Source organism: Giraffa tippelskirchi, chromosome 10 (genome assembly GCF_054371585.1).
Source record: "Giraffa tippelskirchi isolate mGirTip1 chromosome 10, T2T-mGirTip1v1.2.pri, whole genome shotgun sequence".
In the NCBI taxonomy this organism is placed as follows: Eukaryota; Metazoa; Chordata; class Mammalia; order Artiodactyla; family Giraffidae; genus Giraffa; species Giraffa tippelskirchi.
Genome location: NC_137284.1, coordinates 119,282,939 through 119,299,309, shown reverse-complemented (window position 1 = coordinate 119,299,309; position 16,371 = coordinate 119,282,939). Strand labels below are relative to the sequence as shown.

General features: G+C 38.8%; 1 protein-coding gene and 1 long non-coding RNA gene across 3 annotated transcripts in view; one reads left to right on the top strand and one right to left on the bottom strand.

Annotated features, from left to right (window-relative positions):
- LOC145523528 (uncharacterized) overlaps positions 1-16,371 on the top strand; it is a 256,078-nt gene that overhangs the window by 25,187 nt on the left and 214,520 nt on the right. For both annotated transcript variants that reach the window (XR_014066679.1, XR_014066680.1), the window contains exon 3: positions 15,852-16,304. This is a non-coding gene — a long non-coding RNA (uncharacterized LOC145523528). The remainder of the gene's footprint in view (positions 1-15,851; positions 16,305-16,371) is intronic.
- Positions 1,457-16,366, bottom strand: STEAP1 (STEAP family member 1). The gene is made up of 5 exons (XM_081533992.1): positions 16,283-16,366; positions 8,390-8,501; positions 5,507-6,019; positions 4,538-4,702; positions 1,457-1,818 (listed from the first exon to the last, which is right to left on the bottom strand). The coding sequence occupies exons 2-5, from the start codon at positions 8,468-8,470 to the stop codon at positions 1,561-1,563; spliced, it is 1,017 nt and encodes a 338-aa protein (XP_081390118.1). The 5' UTR covers positions 8,471-8,501; positions 16,283-16,366; the 3' UTR covers positions 1,457-1,560.

The window sequence follows — 16,371 nt, the reverse complement described above, 5'->3', positions numbered from 1 at the left end:
GCTGCACAATAGGCCAGTGAATCTGAAAGACGAGGTGTTGAGGCAAGGAATATGACTTTATCCAGAAAGCTGGCTGACAACACTTTGGCAAATGTATTAAAGTAAGTTAAACTGAGTTTTACCTAACTCAGATGTAGAAAATTGAATTTACTTTTTTTCCTGGAAAGCCTGAGTTTTATTTTGCCTGGATGTGTATCTGAACTTTTTCTGCTGCTTTACTTGTATATTCATAATCCATGTGTTTTTTTCAGATAGGTGTTATGTGAATAACATCCAGTTACAGGAAAGGAAGTTTCTTTAACAACAATCATAAACACTGGATATTCTTGTGTGGTAGATTTAGGTAACATTTTTTAAAAAATTGAGGTGTAGTTGATTTATAATGTTAATTACTGCTGTACAGCAACGTGATTCAGTTGTACAAATATATACATTCTTCTTTAAAAATATTTTTTTCCATTATGGTTTATCATAGGATATTGAATATAGTTCTGTGCTATAGAGTAGGACCATGTTGTTTATTCATTCTATATATGAAAACTTACATTTTTTAACCCCAATTTCCCACTTCATCCCTCCCTCAACTCTCTCCCACTTGGCAATTACCAGTCTGTTCTCTAGGTCTGAGTCTGTTTCATAGATAGGTTCATTTGTGTCATAATTTAGATTCCACATACAAGTGGTATCATATGATATTTGTCTTTCTTTTTCTGACTTACTTCACTTAGTATGATAATCTCTAGTTGTATCCATGTTGCTGCAAATGGTATTACTTTTTGTCTTTTTTATGGCTGAGTAGTATTCCATTGTATGTAAGTACCACATCTTCTTATCCATTCATCTGTCAGTGGATATTTAGGTTATTTCCATGTCTTGGCTATTGTGAATAGTGCTGCAATTAATACTGTGCCGCATGTATCTTTTTGAGTTATAGTTTTATCTGGATATATGTCCAGGAATAGGATTGCTGGGTAATATGGTAAGTCTATTTGTAGTTTTCTGAGGAACCTCCGTATTATTTATCACAGTGGCTGCACCAACTTACATTCCCACCAACAGAGGAGGAAGGTTCCCTTTTCTCCACATCCTCTCCAGCTTTTGTTATTTGTAGAGGTTTTAATGATGGCCATTCTGACTGGTATCAGGTCGTACCTCATTGTAGTTTTGATTTGCATCGCTCATAATTAGCGATGTTGAGCATCATTTCATGTGCCTATTGGCCATCAGATAATATCTTTTTTTCATGGCTCATGATAACTTTTAGGGAGTATCAGGGACTGATATTTTAAGGCCTTTTATTATTTATAATGTTGTGTAGTCTGATAAATCAGATGTGATTATTTTGGTATGCTCAGCTTTACTGAACATAGAGAATGTGCTAAAGATTAATTTCTTACTTTGAATCAAATCTGAAAGGAAATACACATATTTCAAATATCACTCATAAACAAAGAGATATGTCAAGATCCTCAAGTGGTCATTTTATTAAACAAATACAAATTTGAAGTGTTTATGATAAAATATATCAATGTTGGACAAAAATGTGTATAAACAGCAATTCTACAACTGAGAAGACATCTCAGTTTTATTAATTTTGGTGACATCTTCCCAACCATGTCTAATCTTCAGTATCTTCTTCCTCAAGCACGGCAGGAGTAGTATGACTTTGCATATCAGGACAACAATTGGAAGGAAAACAGCTATCATAAAAGTTGGAGGTGTATGCCATACAAATTGTTTTATATCTACCCATTTATTCCAGGCAAAAATCAATGCATGTATTGTACCCAGCAGAAGGGAAACAATTCCCAGCTTGCTCTGCAAAAGAGAAAATGAATTATCTTGGTGAGAATGGTTCATTAAGAGTTTATTTCATCCTATATCATCTAGATCTGTTATGTTGCTTAGAAATTCTTCTGTTCATCTGTTATTGTCCACTCGTCTCTTTCCACTCTTTCTACATGTGGGTAATGCTCTCGTTTCCAGGCTGTTTAAGTTGAGAAAATTCACAACCATTCTCCTTTTGGTCTCAGATAACCAATAGCACTGTCCTCCCTTTCTCCATACCTTGTTTTTCTCTCTTATGATATTTATTTTCTGATGCTCTATCCCCTGTGTATTTGCCTTAATTCTGCTTAACCAGAGACATCTAAACTCAGAAACTCTGTCTTATCATCACAGGATCCCTGTAGAATCAACACAATGATTTGCACATTTTAGTTGCTCAATAAATATTGGTAGGTTGACTGAAGATCAGTGAAAAATCAACTTGATACTAGTGACCTTTATCAATTATGAAGGCAACTAAAGTGATTCAGCTTGAGCAAACTCCAAGAGATGGTGAGGGATAGGGAAGCCTGGCAGGCTGCAGTACACAGGGTCATCAAGAGCCAGACATGACTTGGCTACTGAACAACAACAAAGTTATTGACTATGATTTTGGTATATTAATACTAAAGTGAATGATCTTGGCCTTTGTTAAAAAAATCAAACATTTTTGATACAGTGGAAAAACACTAACAATTATTTCAATGTTTGAACAAAACAGAGATATGTAGATGTGAGAAAAAATTTTAGCTTGCACTGGGATACTTGGCACCATCCAGATAAAGTTATAAAAATAATTGTTCACCTATGTAGTTTTATGGCATTCTGACAATAGTTCTAGATATCTTTTGACTTCTATTCACTTTATAGGAAATATTCACTAGACTGCCAGAATGAATCCAACTCACAATTTTTCAGCAGTAAGCCCCACTGAATATAACCAAATAGCTAAGCTTATGTTTTTAGATATAAATGTCCAAGGTAATGGAGAAGGCAATGGCAACCCACTCCAGTACTCTTGCCTGGAAAATCCCATGGACGGTGGAGCCTGGTAGGCTGCAGTCCATGGGGTCGCTAAGAGTCAGACACGACTGAGCGACTTCACTTTCACTTTTCACTTTCATGCATTGGAGAAGGAAATGGCAACCCACTCCAGTATTCTTGCCTGGAGAATCCCAGGGATGGGAGAGCCTGGTGGGCTGCCATCTATGGGGTCACACAGAGTCGGACACAACTGAATTGGCTTAGCAGCAGCAGCAGCAGTCCAAGGTAAATCATAGAGTAATCAGTTCTTGGATTGTTAATGAAAAGTTTCTAGGTTATTAATTAAAAAATATATGTAATTGGCTGAAGACTAATTTACTAAATTTGTATTGTGTACATATTATGGGCTAGGTATTGTACGTTGAGTGGAATGGGATGGGTTGTCAAGACATAGTGCTTGACTTCGTAATTAAATCTGTAAAGTGATGCACAGCATATGTGTGACAGGCAGAGCAATGTAAGAAGAAAGTTATTTAATGAGGAATAGACTATTGGCTATTATTTAATGGCTATCGGGCTAAACCCACAAAATCAGCAATTAGTGTGCTTGGCACCATCTCTAAACCACATTTGAATAATTCAGAGGGAGACATTCTTTCCAGCTTAATCAGATGATTAAGGTGTCTGTTGGGAGTATATGCATGAATGTGTAGAAAGGACAGTGAGGATTAGCTGACTTTGTGAGATTTCTAAAGATGTCCACTCATAAAAGATAGAACTTTGTGGTTTAGCATCTTGGCAGTGCTTAGGACTGAATTAAGTTCAGTCTTTTGAATCTTGTCAGACTTGGATCCCCTTATGAATTCTGGCACATTGTTCTTTTTCGGATGTGATCTACCACTAGCAAGTTAACCTTGGTGAATTTGAGATAATTTTGAATTCCAAGAATATTGAGAAACTTCAAGTGAGTAAATTACAAAAAAATTAACTTGGAAAAAGAAGTCTTTAAAATAAGATACTAGAATAGATAAAATTCCATAGTTCGGTAGATAAAACTCCATAGTTCAAGGAGGATAGTACAAAGCCATGTAACTTAAAAGGCATGAATAAAGTCAGAGATAGGCAAAAATTTTTTCTATTTTTGGAGAACTAAGTAAACAATATTGAATTTCTAAAACATCAAATTTGTTGTTATTAAATAGATAGCAAATTGTCTAATGAGTTTCAAATGTTAGAAATAATATTTTTCCTTGAGTAATGCCTTTTGTATGTGTCTAAAAAACATTTCCCCTATTTATAAGCAAGAGGGAAAATGACAGAAGAGCACATTTTTAATTGGAGCAAGTGTGAGATCTTCGTTATTGGAAAACCATGTTATTTTTTATGGGTTAAAGTCTATATATGTGCATGCCAAGTCACTTCAGTCATGTCTGACTCTTTGTCACCCTATGGACTGTAGCCTGCTAGGCTCCTCTGTCCATGGGATTCTCCAGGCAAGAATACTGGAGTGGATTGCCATGCCCTCCTCCAGGGGATCTTCCCAACCCAGGGATCGACTAAGATCGAACCCGGTCTCTTATGTCTCCTGCATTGGCAGGCGGGTTCTTTACCGCCTGGGAAGTGCCACCTGGGAAGCCTATATACTAAAGTCTATACACTTGATGACATTATAAGCACAAAAAGTTTACCTTGCTGAGGAGTCAGAGTTATTTTGTATATAATTTACCTGAATATAGTGAAATTCTCTCCATGTCAGAGAATCGCTCACAGACGGAATAGATGTCACAGCCAACAGAGCCAGTATTGCAAGCGCCACGATTCCCAGTGACACATACATTTCCATTCTCCAAACATCATGTTCAATCCAGGCGTCTTCGTTATTTTGTTGGACCTAACAGAGGGTGAAAAGAGGAAGGAAAAATATGCAAACAACATTTATTTCCAGTGTAAGAACCTCCTTCTATGCTCCCTCTACTGTGGAGGACCTGATAACTAGCTGAACTCAGTTGTTCAGTCATGTCTGACTCTTTTCGACCTCAAGGACTGTAGCCCACCAGGCTCCTCTGTCCCTGGGGATTTTCCGGGCAAGACTACTGGAGTGGGTTGCCATGCGCTCTTCCAAGGGATCCTCCCAACCCAGGGATTGAACCCAGGTCTCCCACATTGCAGGCGGATTCTTTACTTTCTGAGCCACCAGGGAAGCCTCCTGATAACTAGGGGCCTCCACAAATTTATGATGGTATTTTTTGCATTTCTCTAACAGAAATGACATAGGCGCTATTAACCTCCTTCCTTGAATGCAACATTTATAGAATCTGTTTTATTAATTTATATAATAGCTAATGGTTAGAATTGTCATATGTGGTAAAGAATCAGAAAATACGAAGAGTTAGCTTTAAAAATAAATCTTCTGAGGGTGGTAGAAGATTGAAATGTGGCTCTGTCCATGAACAAAACACTTATTTATGTTGTTAAAGTTGTAGCTTACTATTTTCAGCTTAAAAAATATTCCTCATGTAGAATTATACAACTGAGCCTAGTGAAGAGTTATAAAAATTTTTTTTTTTTTAGAACAGAGTACTTTCTCAACACAGGGTTTCAACAGAGGTTTGGGGTACTGATATTAAAATAAGAAAGAGTTAATTTGTTAGGAGACTTAAACTTTTTAGTTTAATGGTCAGCCATGTCATCCTACCTGTTGATATGCCCAGTTCAGCAACTTATATCTGTAGGATCGCCTCATTGGATAGGATAAACTGTAAATTGCATGTAGTGCAGCAAAAAAGAAACTGAGAAGACCAAACTGCTTTCTTGTTACCATCCACCTATCCAACCAATGTGGAAATTTCTTATACTTAGTTCCATTATGAAGTTGCACAACTGCTGCTATCACACCTGGCAAATAAACCAGTGCCAAGAGAGTGATGGAAACCATTGGCAAGACTTTGTTGATGACCAGGATTGGAATTTTATAAAAATACTGTTGATGGGAAGTCACAAAAGGGTGAATTATTTCCCTCAGAAGAGTGTAGAGAAAAGTCAGAGATGATACAATAGTGGCGATTTTAATTGGCAAGCGCCACTTTGGAAAGAGTTTCTGTTTGTGCTGAAGCTCTGGGGGGCAATCAAATTCATCAAAATGGGTTGTTTGGTGCAAGTGCAAAAGCACAGGTCTTTTCAGCATGCTGGTCTCTTCTGGGTCTTTATTCTACAAAGGAAAGAAAATAAACATCTTAAAATTGAACAAGACAGTGGGATGTCTCTCAAACTAATTACTTACTGCTCATTGTGCTTACCAGTAAAAAAGGACATTTAGAACACTACTTTTGGATATGATTAACTGAAGATGGCATACATTATGTGGCAATGATCAAAGGTGCAGTTAGATATCCTATCTTTGTTGGCTGCCGCTGCTGCTGCTAAGTTGCTTCAGTCATGTCCAACTCTGTGCGACCCCATAGATGGCAGCCCATCAGGCTCCTCTGTCCCTGGGATTCTCCAGGCAAGAATACTGGAGCGGGTTGCCATTTCCTTCTCCAATGCATGCATGCATGCTAAGTCGCTTCAGTTGTGTCTGACTCTGTGCGACCCTATGGACAGCAGCCCACCAGGCTCCTCTGCCCACAGGATTCTCTAGGCAAGAATACTGGAGTGGATTGCCATTTCCTTCTCTTTGTTGAGGTTCTCCATAATTCCTGTTACTCCTTTTTCTTTAAGTCAGAAGAAATATATGCTTCAGATACGTTCACTAGATCTCAGACTACTATGTTTCTATCCTGAAAGCATAAAAGAATGGAATAACGCAACTGGGAAACAAAAACTGAAAAACTAAAAAAAAAAAGTCCAGTAATCCTTGGTAAAAATAATAACACTTATAAATTGTCATAGTCATATTTGTTTTATAATTTTTTTGGTTACTGGACAACTCTCTGTGAAGATATGAAGAATGAATTCCTCATTCATTCAAGTACAAAGGACCAGGAATAGTACAGTCATTTTTATTAGATAAAAACATGTAATTTGCATCATGTAGTCTTTTTTTAAAATTAATTTTTATTGGAGTATAGTTGATTTACAATGTTGTGTTAGTTTCTGCTGTACAGCAAAGCAAATCAGTTATACATATACATATACCCACTCTTTTTTAGATTCTTTCCCCAGATAGGTCATTACAGAGTATTGAGTAGAGTTCTCTATGCTGTACAGTAGGTTTTTATTAGTGATCTATTTTATATTTGGCAGTGTGTATATATCAAGCCCAGTCTCCCAATTTATCCCTCTCCCCCATCCTATAGACTTACATTCACAAAATATTTCATTTGTATAAGTACTAACAGACAAATTGTTAAATGGTACAGAGACTATGTAAGGAGTTAAATCCCACAGGGATGATCTATTTCCTGAGAAAGTTATATTTCTTTACCCAGTTGCGTTTATAGGTAGTCAATGATTCAAAAGTTTGCATTGAATAGTTTGTCACTTCCACAACTGCCTGATATAGCAGCAAGTTTTAAAAAAACAAAATAGCAACTTATATCAGTGTTTCATATTGTGTTACTTTATGAATAAATTTCTCACTCAATATGTTATTCCAAATTTCTTATAGCTCTATATGCAGACCTATAACATTTTAACACTCAAAATGATGTTATTGATTATCTTATTTCCTCACTTTCTGCAGAGTAACTTTAATTCACATAGTTCTGTATCATCTTTCGTGTTTAAAAATGACCTCTTGCCATTTGACTTTTACTTTCAGTAATAAATCACTGCTACATCCAGTAATTTTTCCAATTACTCCATTTAGAAGGGAGCCGAGCGTGATATAGCTTCTGCCATCTCTGCATGTTGAAATAGTCCACTGAGATCAATTTCTGGTTAAGGGTGAAGAATTATGGGACAGCAAGCAAGACAGTTCACTTAAAAAATGAAAATGATTTTATGCACATTTTAGACAGTATCTACTTGTACTACTTAATTTTTTTTTATTAAGATAACTAAGATAAAATAAATACTTTCTTTTAAAACTGTAGTTGATATCAGTTGGAAAGGTAAAAAGTTTGGTACCAATATTTTCCACCACTCATTAGGTCAGATAAGTTAGTAAAAAGCATTTAATCTTGATGTGGAGTAAAAGTGTGGCAAATGATTCTTATTCCAAAATTGAATTTATTTGGTTAAATAGTGGATTGTCAATTGACTTGATGATCTCTTGGTAAGATGCCATGGTGCCTATGAAAAAGCACATTTGTGAAACTACTGTTATATGGGCATTGATGACTTTTTCAAAAAACTTAGACCCACAGAATGTTAGAAAGAATTGGAAGGGCCTTGGAGATGGTCTGGTCCAACTCTCTCACTTTATAGATAAACAAAGACCCAGGATTTTCAGTGACTTATTCAAGGTTATTTGGCTTAAGTTGTTCAAGGTACAACTTCTCTTATAGCCCACAGGGCCCTTTACCCATCACGATATCAGTACCAGGAATCAGAGCAAAGGGTGAAAATCACGTTTTTATAACATTAGGAGATACTGAACAGCATTTGAATTATTTATAGATTTTAAGTATTATTTTACCAAATAATCATCTTCTAGATTTCTCCTAGGCTTCATTTTCCAAAGTTCTTCTTGGTTTGTGATGTCTTGTCTGCTCTCCATTAATTCTCTAAAATGCTATGGCTTCAGCCACCTATGAAAATAAAAATTATTGTCTTCATGTCTATGATATTTATGATATTAATGTTTGATAGGGAAATATGAAAAATTAACTCATATGAGGGCCACTGTGACAAAATACAGTTTAAAATACAGTGACTGAGTGACTCATTTAACCTCACATTATAATCTGTAAAAATTTGAACAAGTGCTCTTGTGTCAATAGTAAGTGTATTTCTTTGTCCAGCTGTCAGTGCAATGAATGACCCAGGTATCTATATGGAATTCAAAGAGTCAGATGTTGCCTTTTATTTTAGGAGACTTTAACTTCAGGTGTTCATTTGGAGGAAAGTCAACTCCCCTCAAAGATAAATAGAATTGGGAATGCAGTTTTTCAAGAGTAACAATATTGTCAGTGGTGGTTAGAGTTTGATGATATAAGATTATACCTCAGGAAGCTGTGTTTTAATAGACTTTTGGGGTTGACACGAATCTGAAACAATAGTGAAATGATTTTATGGGGATATGTATTCTTAGTTTCAGAAAATGAACAGAATAGACAGTGTAGTAAGGTGAACCCTAATAGCACCATGAAGGACTGAAATGTTGTATATTCAGAGTGCCATTTTCCCATCAGAGTTACAGATGTGGTTTTGTTGGTAAGACATGCATTGCTAGTATTTTTCCAGTGGGGTAGTTGAGATGTATTCAATCATTGACATGCCCACTCTCCTGGTGAGCCCCAAAGAAATTATTTTGTCATACTTCCTACAAGATAAAAGATGCCTGATGAATTATGGACGGAGGTTTGTGACATTGTACAGGAGACAAGAATCAAGACCATCCCCAAGAAAAAGAAATGCAAAAAAGCAAAATGACTGTCTGAGGAGGCCTTACAAATAGCTGTGAAAAGAAGAGAAGTGAAAAGCAAAGGAGAAAAGGAAAGATATACCCATTTGAATGCAGAGTTCCAAAGAATAGCAAGGAAAGATAAGAAAGCCTTCCTCAGTGATTGGTGCAAAGACATAGAGGAAAACAATAGAATGGGAAAGACTAGAGATCTCTTCAAGAAAATTAGAGATACCAAGGGAACATTTCATGCAAAGATGGGCTCAATAAAGGACTGAAATGGTATGGACCTAACAGAAGCAGAAGATATTAAGAAGAGGTGGCAAGAATACATGGAAGAACTATACAAAAGAGATTTTCACAACCCAGATAATCACAATGGTATGATCACTCACCTAGAGCCAGACATCCTACAATGTGAAGTCAAGTGGGCCTTAGAAAGCATCACTATGAACAAAGCTAGTGGAGGTGATGGGATTCCAGTTAGGCTATTTCAAATGCTAAAAGATGATGGTGTGAAAGTGCTGCACTCAATATGCCAGCAAATTTGGAAAACTCAGCAGTGGCCACAGGACTAGAAAAGGTCAGTTTTCATTCCAATCCCAAAGAAAGGCAATGCCAAAGAATTCTCAAACTAACTACACAACTGCACTCATCTCACACGCTAGTAGAATAGTGCTCAAAATTCTCCAAGCCAGGCTTCAACAATATGTGAACTGTGAACTTTCAGATGTTCAAGCTGGTTGAGGAAAAGGCAGAGGAACCGGAGATCAAATTGCCAACATCTGCTGGATCATTGAAAAAGAAAGAAAGTTCCAGAAAAACATCTATTTCTGCTTTATTGACTATGCCAAAGCCTTTGACTGTGTGGATCACAACAAACTCTGGAATATTCTGAAAGAGATGGGAATACCAGACCACTTGACCTGCCTCTTGAGAAATCTGTATGCAGGTCAGGAAGCAACAGTTAGAACTTGACATGGGAAAATAGGCTGGCTCCAAATAGGAAAAGGAGTACGTCAAGGCTGTATATTGTCACCCTGCTTATTTAACTTACATGCAGAGTACATCAGGAGAAACGCTGGGCTGGATGAAGCACAAGCTGGAATCAAGATTGCCAGGAGAAATATCAATAACCTCAGATATGCAGATGACACCACTCTTATGGCAAAAAGTGGAGAAGAACTAAAGAGCCTCTTGATGAAAGTGAAAGAGGAGAGTGAAAAAGTTGGCTTAAAGCCCAACATTCAGAAAACTAAGATCATGGCATCTGGTCCCATCACTTCATGGCAAATAGATGGGGAAACACTGGAAAGAGTGTCAGACTTTATTTTTTTGGGCTCCAAAATCACTGCAGATGGTGACTGCAGCCATGAAATTAAAAGACGCTTACTCCTTGGGAGAAAAGTTATGACCAACCTAGACAGCATATTAAAAAGCAGAGGCATTACTTTGTCAAAAAGGTTCATCTAGTCAAGGCTATGGTTTTTCCAGTAGTCATGTATGGATGTGAGAGTTGGACTATAAAGAAAGCTGAGCACCGAAGAATTGATGCTTTTGAACTGTGGTGTTGGAGAAGACTCTTGAGAGTCCCTTGGACTGCAAGGAGATCCAACCAGTCCATCTGGAAGGAAATCAGTCCTGAATATTCATTGCAAGGACTGATGTTGAAGCTGAAACTCCAATACTTTGGCCACTTGATGTGAAGAGCTGACTCATTTGAAAAGACCCTGATGCTGGGAAAGACTGAAGGCAGGAGCAGAAGGGGACGACAGAGATTGAGATGGTTGGATGGTATCACTGACTCAGTGGACATGAGATTGAGTAAACTCCAGGAGTTGGTGATGGACAGGGAGTTCTGGCGTGCTGCAGCCCATGAGGTCTGAACAGAACTGAACTTTCTTTAACACCCTTCACAGATCCTCACGTGGGCGTGGTGTAACATTTTTTAGGAAAGGGAAACATATGATGTCACAATATTATTCACTGTTTTATTAGTTCTAAATTTATTTCCATAGGAATACATCACCAATTTGTCCATTATAAAATTCAATAGGAAAAGAGATTAGCTATCAACCATTTGACTGGTAGAAACATTCCAAGTGTTTCTGAATTTTGTTTTTGTTGTTTAGTCGCTAAGTCATGGCTGACTCTTTCGTGACCCCATGGACTACAGCCTTCCAGGCTCATTTGTTCATGGGATTGTAGACCACTTGTCATACTTTATTAAGTGGAAAGTTGTTTCCAGTAATTTAAAACACATCAAAACATTCTCCAATTAAAAAAAATTATTTGTTTTTATTTTTTAGCTGTGCTGAGCAGCATGTGGGATCTTAGTTCCCCAACCAGGGATCAAACTTGCATCCCCTGTGTTGGAAACACAGAGTCTTAGCCACTGGACCACTGGGGAGGTCCCCATTCTCCAACTTTTAGAGGTTTGAACTTCACAAAGAATAAAGAGGAGCCACCTTTACATAATGCCAACATGTGCCTTTGTTGAAGTGCTCTGAGAACATTTTCCATATGTTGCTTGTTTCAAAATTTCACAATATTCATGCCTAAATTATTTGTTTTGGTCTGCCCACATTTTTTTCCCACTTATTTTTATGATCTGCTTCCCTGGTGGCTCAGAGAGTAAAGTGTCTCCCTGCAATGCAGGACACCAGGGTTCGATCCCTGGGTTGGGAAGATCCCTGGAGAGGGAATGGCAACCCACTCCGGTATTCTTGCCTGAAAAATCCCATGGATGGAGAAGCCTGGTAGGCTATGGTCCAGGGGGTTGCAAAGAGTCAGACACGACTGAGCGACTTTACTTTCTTTCACTCTTTTTATTATCTAAAACACATCTCCTATCCAAAGAAATGCCCTCTTTTGGCCCCAGACGTGGGCATGTGACTCAATCTTGACTAATGACAGTTCTTCATTCTCTTCATCACACTGATTATTTGGGGGTGGTACACATCTCTATTTGAGCCAAATAGAGTCCTTCTCTGATATATTTATATTTGAAAGTGGAAGATAAATAGAAGATGTCTTTAACATTTTGTTATATTGGGATGATACAAGCCTACCATGCCTTCTTCTGCATGCTGAAAGGAGAAGGTGTCTTCAACAGGACAGAAGAAAGCCAACACACAGGAGCCTAGGCAAGAAATGGGGACAGACACAGAAGAGTTCTGGCATATTCGAGTATTTCAGTTCAGTTCAGTTCAGTCCCTCAGTCGTGTCCGACTCTTTGCGACCCCATGAATAGCAGCACGCCAGGCCTCCCTGTCCATCACCAACTCCCGGAGTTTACCAAAACCTATGTCCATGGAGTCGGTGATGCCATCCAACCATCTCATCCTCTGTCGTCCCCTTCTCCTCCTGCCCCTAATCCTTCCCAGCATTAGGGTCTTTTCCAATGAGTTAACTCTTCGCATGAGGTGGCCAAAATATTGGAGTTTCAGCTTCAACATCAGTCCTTCCAAAGAACACCCAGGACTGATCTCCTTTAATGGACTGGTTGGATCTCCTTGCAGTCCAAGGGACTCTCAAGAGTCTTCTCCAACACCACAGTTCAAAAGCATCAATTCTTTGGCACTCAGCTTTCTTCACCGTCCAACTCTCATATCCATACATGACCACTGGAAAAACCATAGCCTCGACTAGACGGACCTTTGTTGGCAAAGTAATGTCTCTGCTTTTAAATATGCTATCTAGGTTGGTCATAACCTTCCTTCCAAGGAGTAAGTGTCCCTTAATTTCATGGCTGCAATCACCATCTGCAGTGATTTTTCAGCCCCCCAAAATAAAGTCTGACACTCTTTCCAGTGTTTCCCCATCTATTTCCCATGAAGTGATGGGACCAGATGCCATGATCTTAATTTTCTGAACATTCAGCTTTAAGCCAACTTTTTCACTCTCCTCTTTCACTTTCATCAAGAGGCTCTTTAGTTCTTCTCCACTTTCTGCCATAAGGGTGGTGTCATCTGCATATCTGAGGTTATTGATATTTCTCCCACCAATCTTGATTCCAGCTTGTGCTTCTTCCAGCCCAGCATTTCTCATGATGTACTCTGCATAGAAGTTAAATAAGCAGGGTGACAATATACAGCCTTGACGTACTTCTTTTCCTATCTGGAACCAGTCTGTTGTTCCATGTCCAGTTCTAACTGTTGCTTCCTGACCTGCATACAGGTTTCTCAAGAGACAGGTCAGATGGTCTGGTATTCCCATCTCTTTCATAATTTTCCACAGTTTATTGTGATCCACACAGTCAAAGGCTTTGGCATAGTCAATAAAGCAGAAATAGATGTTTTTCTGGAATTCTCTTGCTTTTGCGATGATCCAGCGGATGTTGGCAATTTGATCTCCGGTTCCTCTGCCTTTTCTAAAACCAGCTTGAACATCTGGAATTTCATGGTTCATGTATTGCTGAAGCCTGGCTTGGAGAATTTTGAGCATTACTTTACTAGCGTGTGAGATGAGTGCAATTGTGTGGTAGTTTGAGCACTCTTTGGCATTGCCTTTCTTTGGGATTGGAATGAAAATTGACCTTTTCCAGTCCTGTGGCCACTGCTGAGTTTTCCAGATTTGCTGGCATATTGAGTGCAGCACTTTCAGAGCATCATCTTTGGGGATTTGAAATAGCTCAACTGGAATTCCATCACCTCCACTAGCTTTGTTCATAGTGATGCTTTCTAAGGCCCACTTGACTTCACATTCCAGGATGTCTGGCTCTAGGTGAGTGATCACACCATCGTGATTATCTGGGTCATGAAGATTTTTTTGTACAGGTCTTCTGTGTATTCTTGCCACCTCTTCTTAATATCTTCTGCTTCTGTTAGGTCCATACCATTTCTGTCCTTTATCGAGCCCATCTTTGCATGGTCCCTTGGTATCTTTAATTTTCTTGAAGAGATCTCTAGTCTTTCCCATTCTGTTGTTTTCCTCTATTTCTTTGCAGTGATAGCTGAGGAAGGCTTTCTTATCTCTCCTTGAGTCTCTGAAACCAGATCCTGAATTTTTTGGTTACACAAGCCAATACATTACCTATTTTGCTTGTTAGTTTGAGTTGGGTATGTGTCACTAGCAGTTAAAGAGTTTCGAGTAAAGCATATGCCAATCATCAAGTCTATGAATGCAAATCTATGACTGACAATAAGGAGGAAAAGGAGAAAAGAGATTTCATGTCTGCTCTGGAGCAGTTTATAGTCTATTTCCTTAAGAAGTGTTATTCCAAATCATTTGGTGATCTAACCAACATTATTATTTTGGTAATTTGGGAGTTTGTATGTGACTAGGAATACAAGTTCTATCTATTGTAATCAAAGACAAATAATTCACTATGTTTAGAAGATATTTTAACTGTGAATTTCAGGATGGTAAAGATTTTAACATACAAATCTATACTTGTTCAATATTAAGTCATTAATCATACTGTGAACAAGGTAGGCAGTGGGAATATAAATTTAAATGAGATGGAGACTCTGCTTTCAAAAACCTCAAAGTTTAGGAGACAAGGCAGACATTTCAAGAACTGACTACATGGTAGTGCAATGTATCAGAAAGGAAGACAAAATTTTATGGACAGAAGGAGGCAAGAGAAGGGTGAGGGCTGTCATCTGGCCCTGGCCCTGGGGCATCTAGCAAGCTGGCAGTATTTGCTGATTGAGGGCCACTGTGTAGAGAATCTGGGTGAATAGCCAGAGTGGCCCTGGGGAGGTATCCAACCATTCATCTATGTGGTAGGAAGACCATGTGGAAGAGCAAAGGAAAAACCCCAGGCAGCAAGGGAGCTTGTTGACTGTGTCGCACACAGTCCACTTTGTGCCCTGAAGCCAAGAAAATGAAATATCAGTCAAATAAAATATGATGGTTTCCCTCACACATTAACCAAATATATAATTTAAGTTCTACAATAAAATTTTTTCATCAAAAAAACAACAGGAAACAGCACAGTATTCAGATGTTAGGAACTCCAGAATTTGACCCATTAAAACCCAAAGTATATTTCTTTCATCTCCATTAAAACCCAAAGCGTATTTCTGATGTGACTGTTCCATTTTGCTATACCAGGACCTCAGCTTCCTGCTAAATATTGACACAGCCCAACTGACTTATGTTAATGTCAAAGAATTTAGAATATGAAGAAACTCAATGACTGGGATACATCGTGAGTTTCCTTGCATTTCCAAACCTTCTATCTGTACTTTCAACTGCAAATTACCACATTTAACTATGTAAACTGGGAGATATTTTTCTTCACTGGGCTGTGTTGTTAGGCATTGCTTCCTCCCTGTGCTTAACATTCTGTGCTAAATGAGTGCACTTCTATTCAATGAAGAAGAAAAAATTTTTAAACAAAAAAAGAACAGAGTCGGGAATTTGGAAGTGTTGGTAAATTTTATGTCTACAAACTTCTTCCAGTGGTTTTGACCTCTGACAAATATAAAGTCTTGATTGACTATTTGGAGGGAATTTGAACCCTAAGGCAGATCCTGAGAGTCAGACTAATGTTCCCAAAACTTAAAATAAAAACTTTCTGTTACAGGAACCCTGAAGACAAGTTACACGAATTTAAGTGCTGTATACCAGTCATTCATCAATGCTATACAAACTCGTGACGCTTTTGCCAAGTTGGAAAACTTGCCATCAGAGCCCGACCTTAGGACAAACTTAACAACCCATCATATCCCCTGAGTCCCCAGCTAGAAGGTTTTTCTGTGAGTCCCTGTCTGCCAGCCCCTGGACCGGCCTCAATGGAGCTGTGTGCTCTGCGGAGAGTTCGCTGGAAGGCAGCGCGTTCCGAAGCGGCGCACAAGGGGCAAATTGAGCTGTGCTCGCCCACAAGCGCCGCCGCCCGAGTCCTGGGACGGATCGCAACCCGCTACACCCCTCCCGAGGCTGGGAGCCGGCGCCTCGCCTCGCAGGGACACCCAGAGGCACGGAGCAAGGAGAACCAGAACGATTCAAGGGACTTACCGCTTCTCGGCGTGACCTGAAGGTAAGTTGCGGCCGCAGCGCCAGTCCGGAGGTGCCAGCCAGCCCCACGCGGCGCCCGTGCCTGCAGA

Coding starts and splice junctions, on each gene's coding strand:
- STEAP1 (XM_081533992.1), bottom strand. CDS start 8,470: ATGGAGAGCAGACAAGACATCACAAACCAAGAAGAACTTTGGAAAATG. Junction 6,020..8,389: donor ATCTAGAAGATGATTATTTG/GTAAAATAATAC, acceptor TTTCCTTTGTAG/AATAAAGACCCAGAAGAGAC. Junction 1,819..4,537: donor GAGAATTTCACTATATTCAG/GTAAATTATATA, acceptor TCTCTTTTGCAG/AGCAAGCTGGGAATTGTTTC.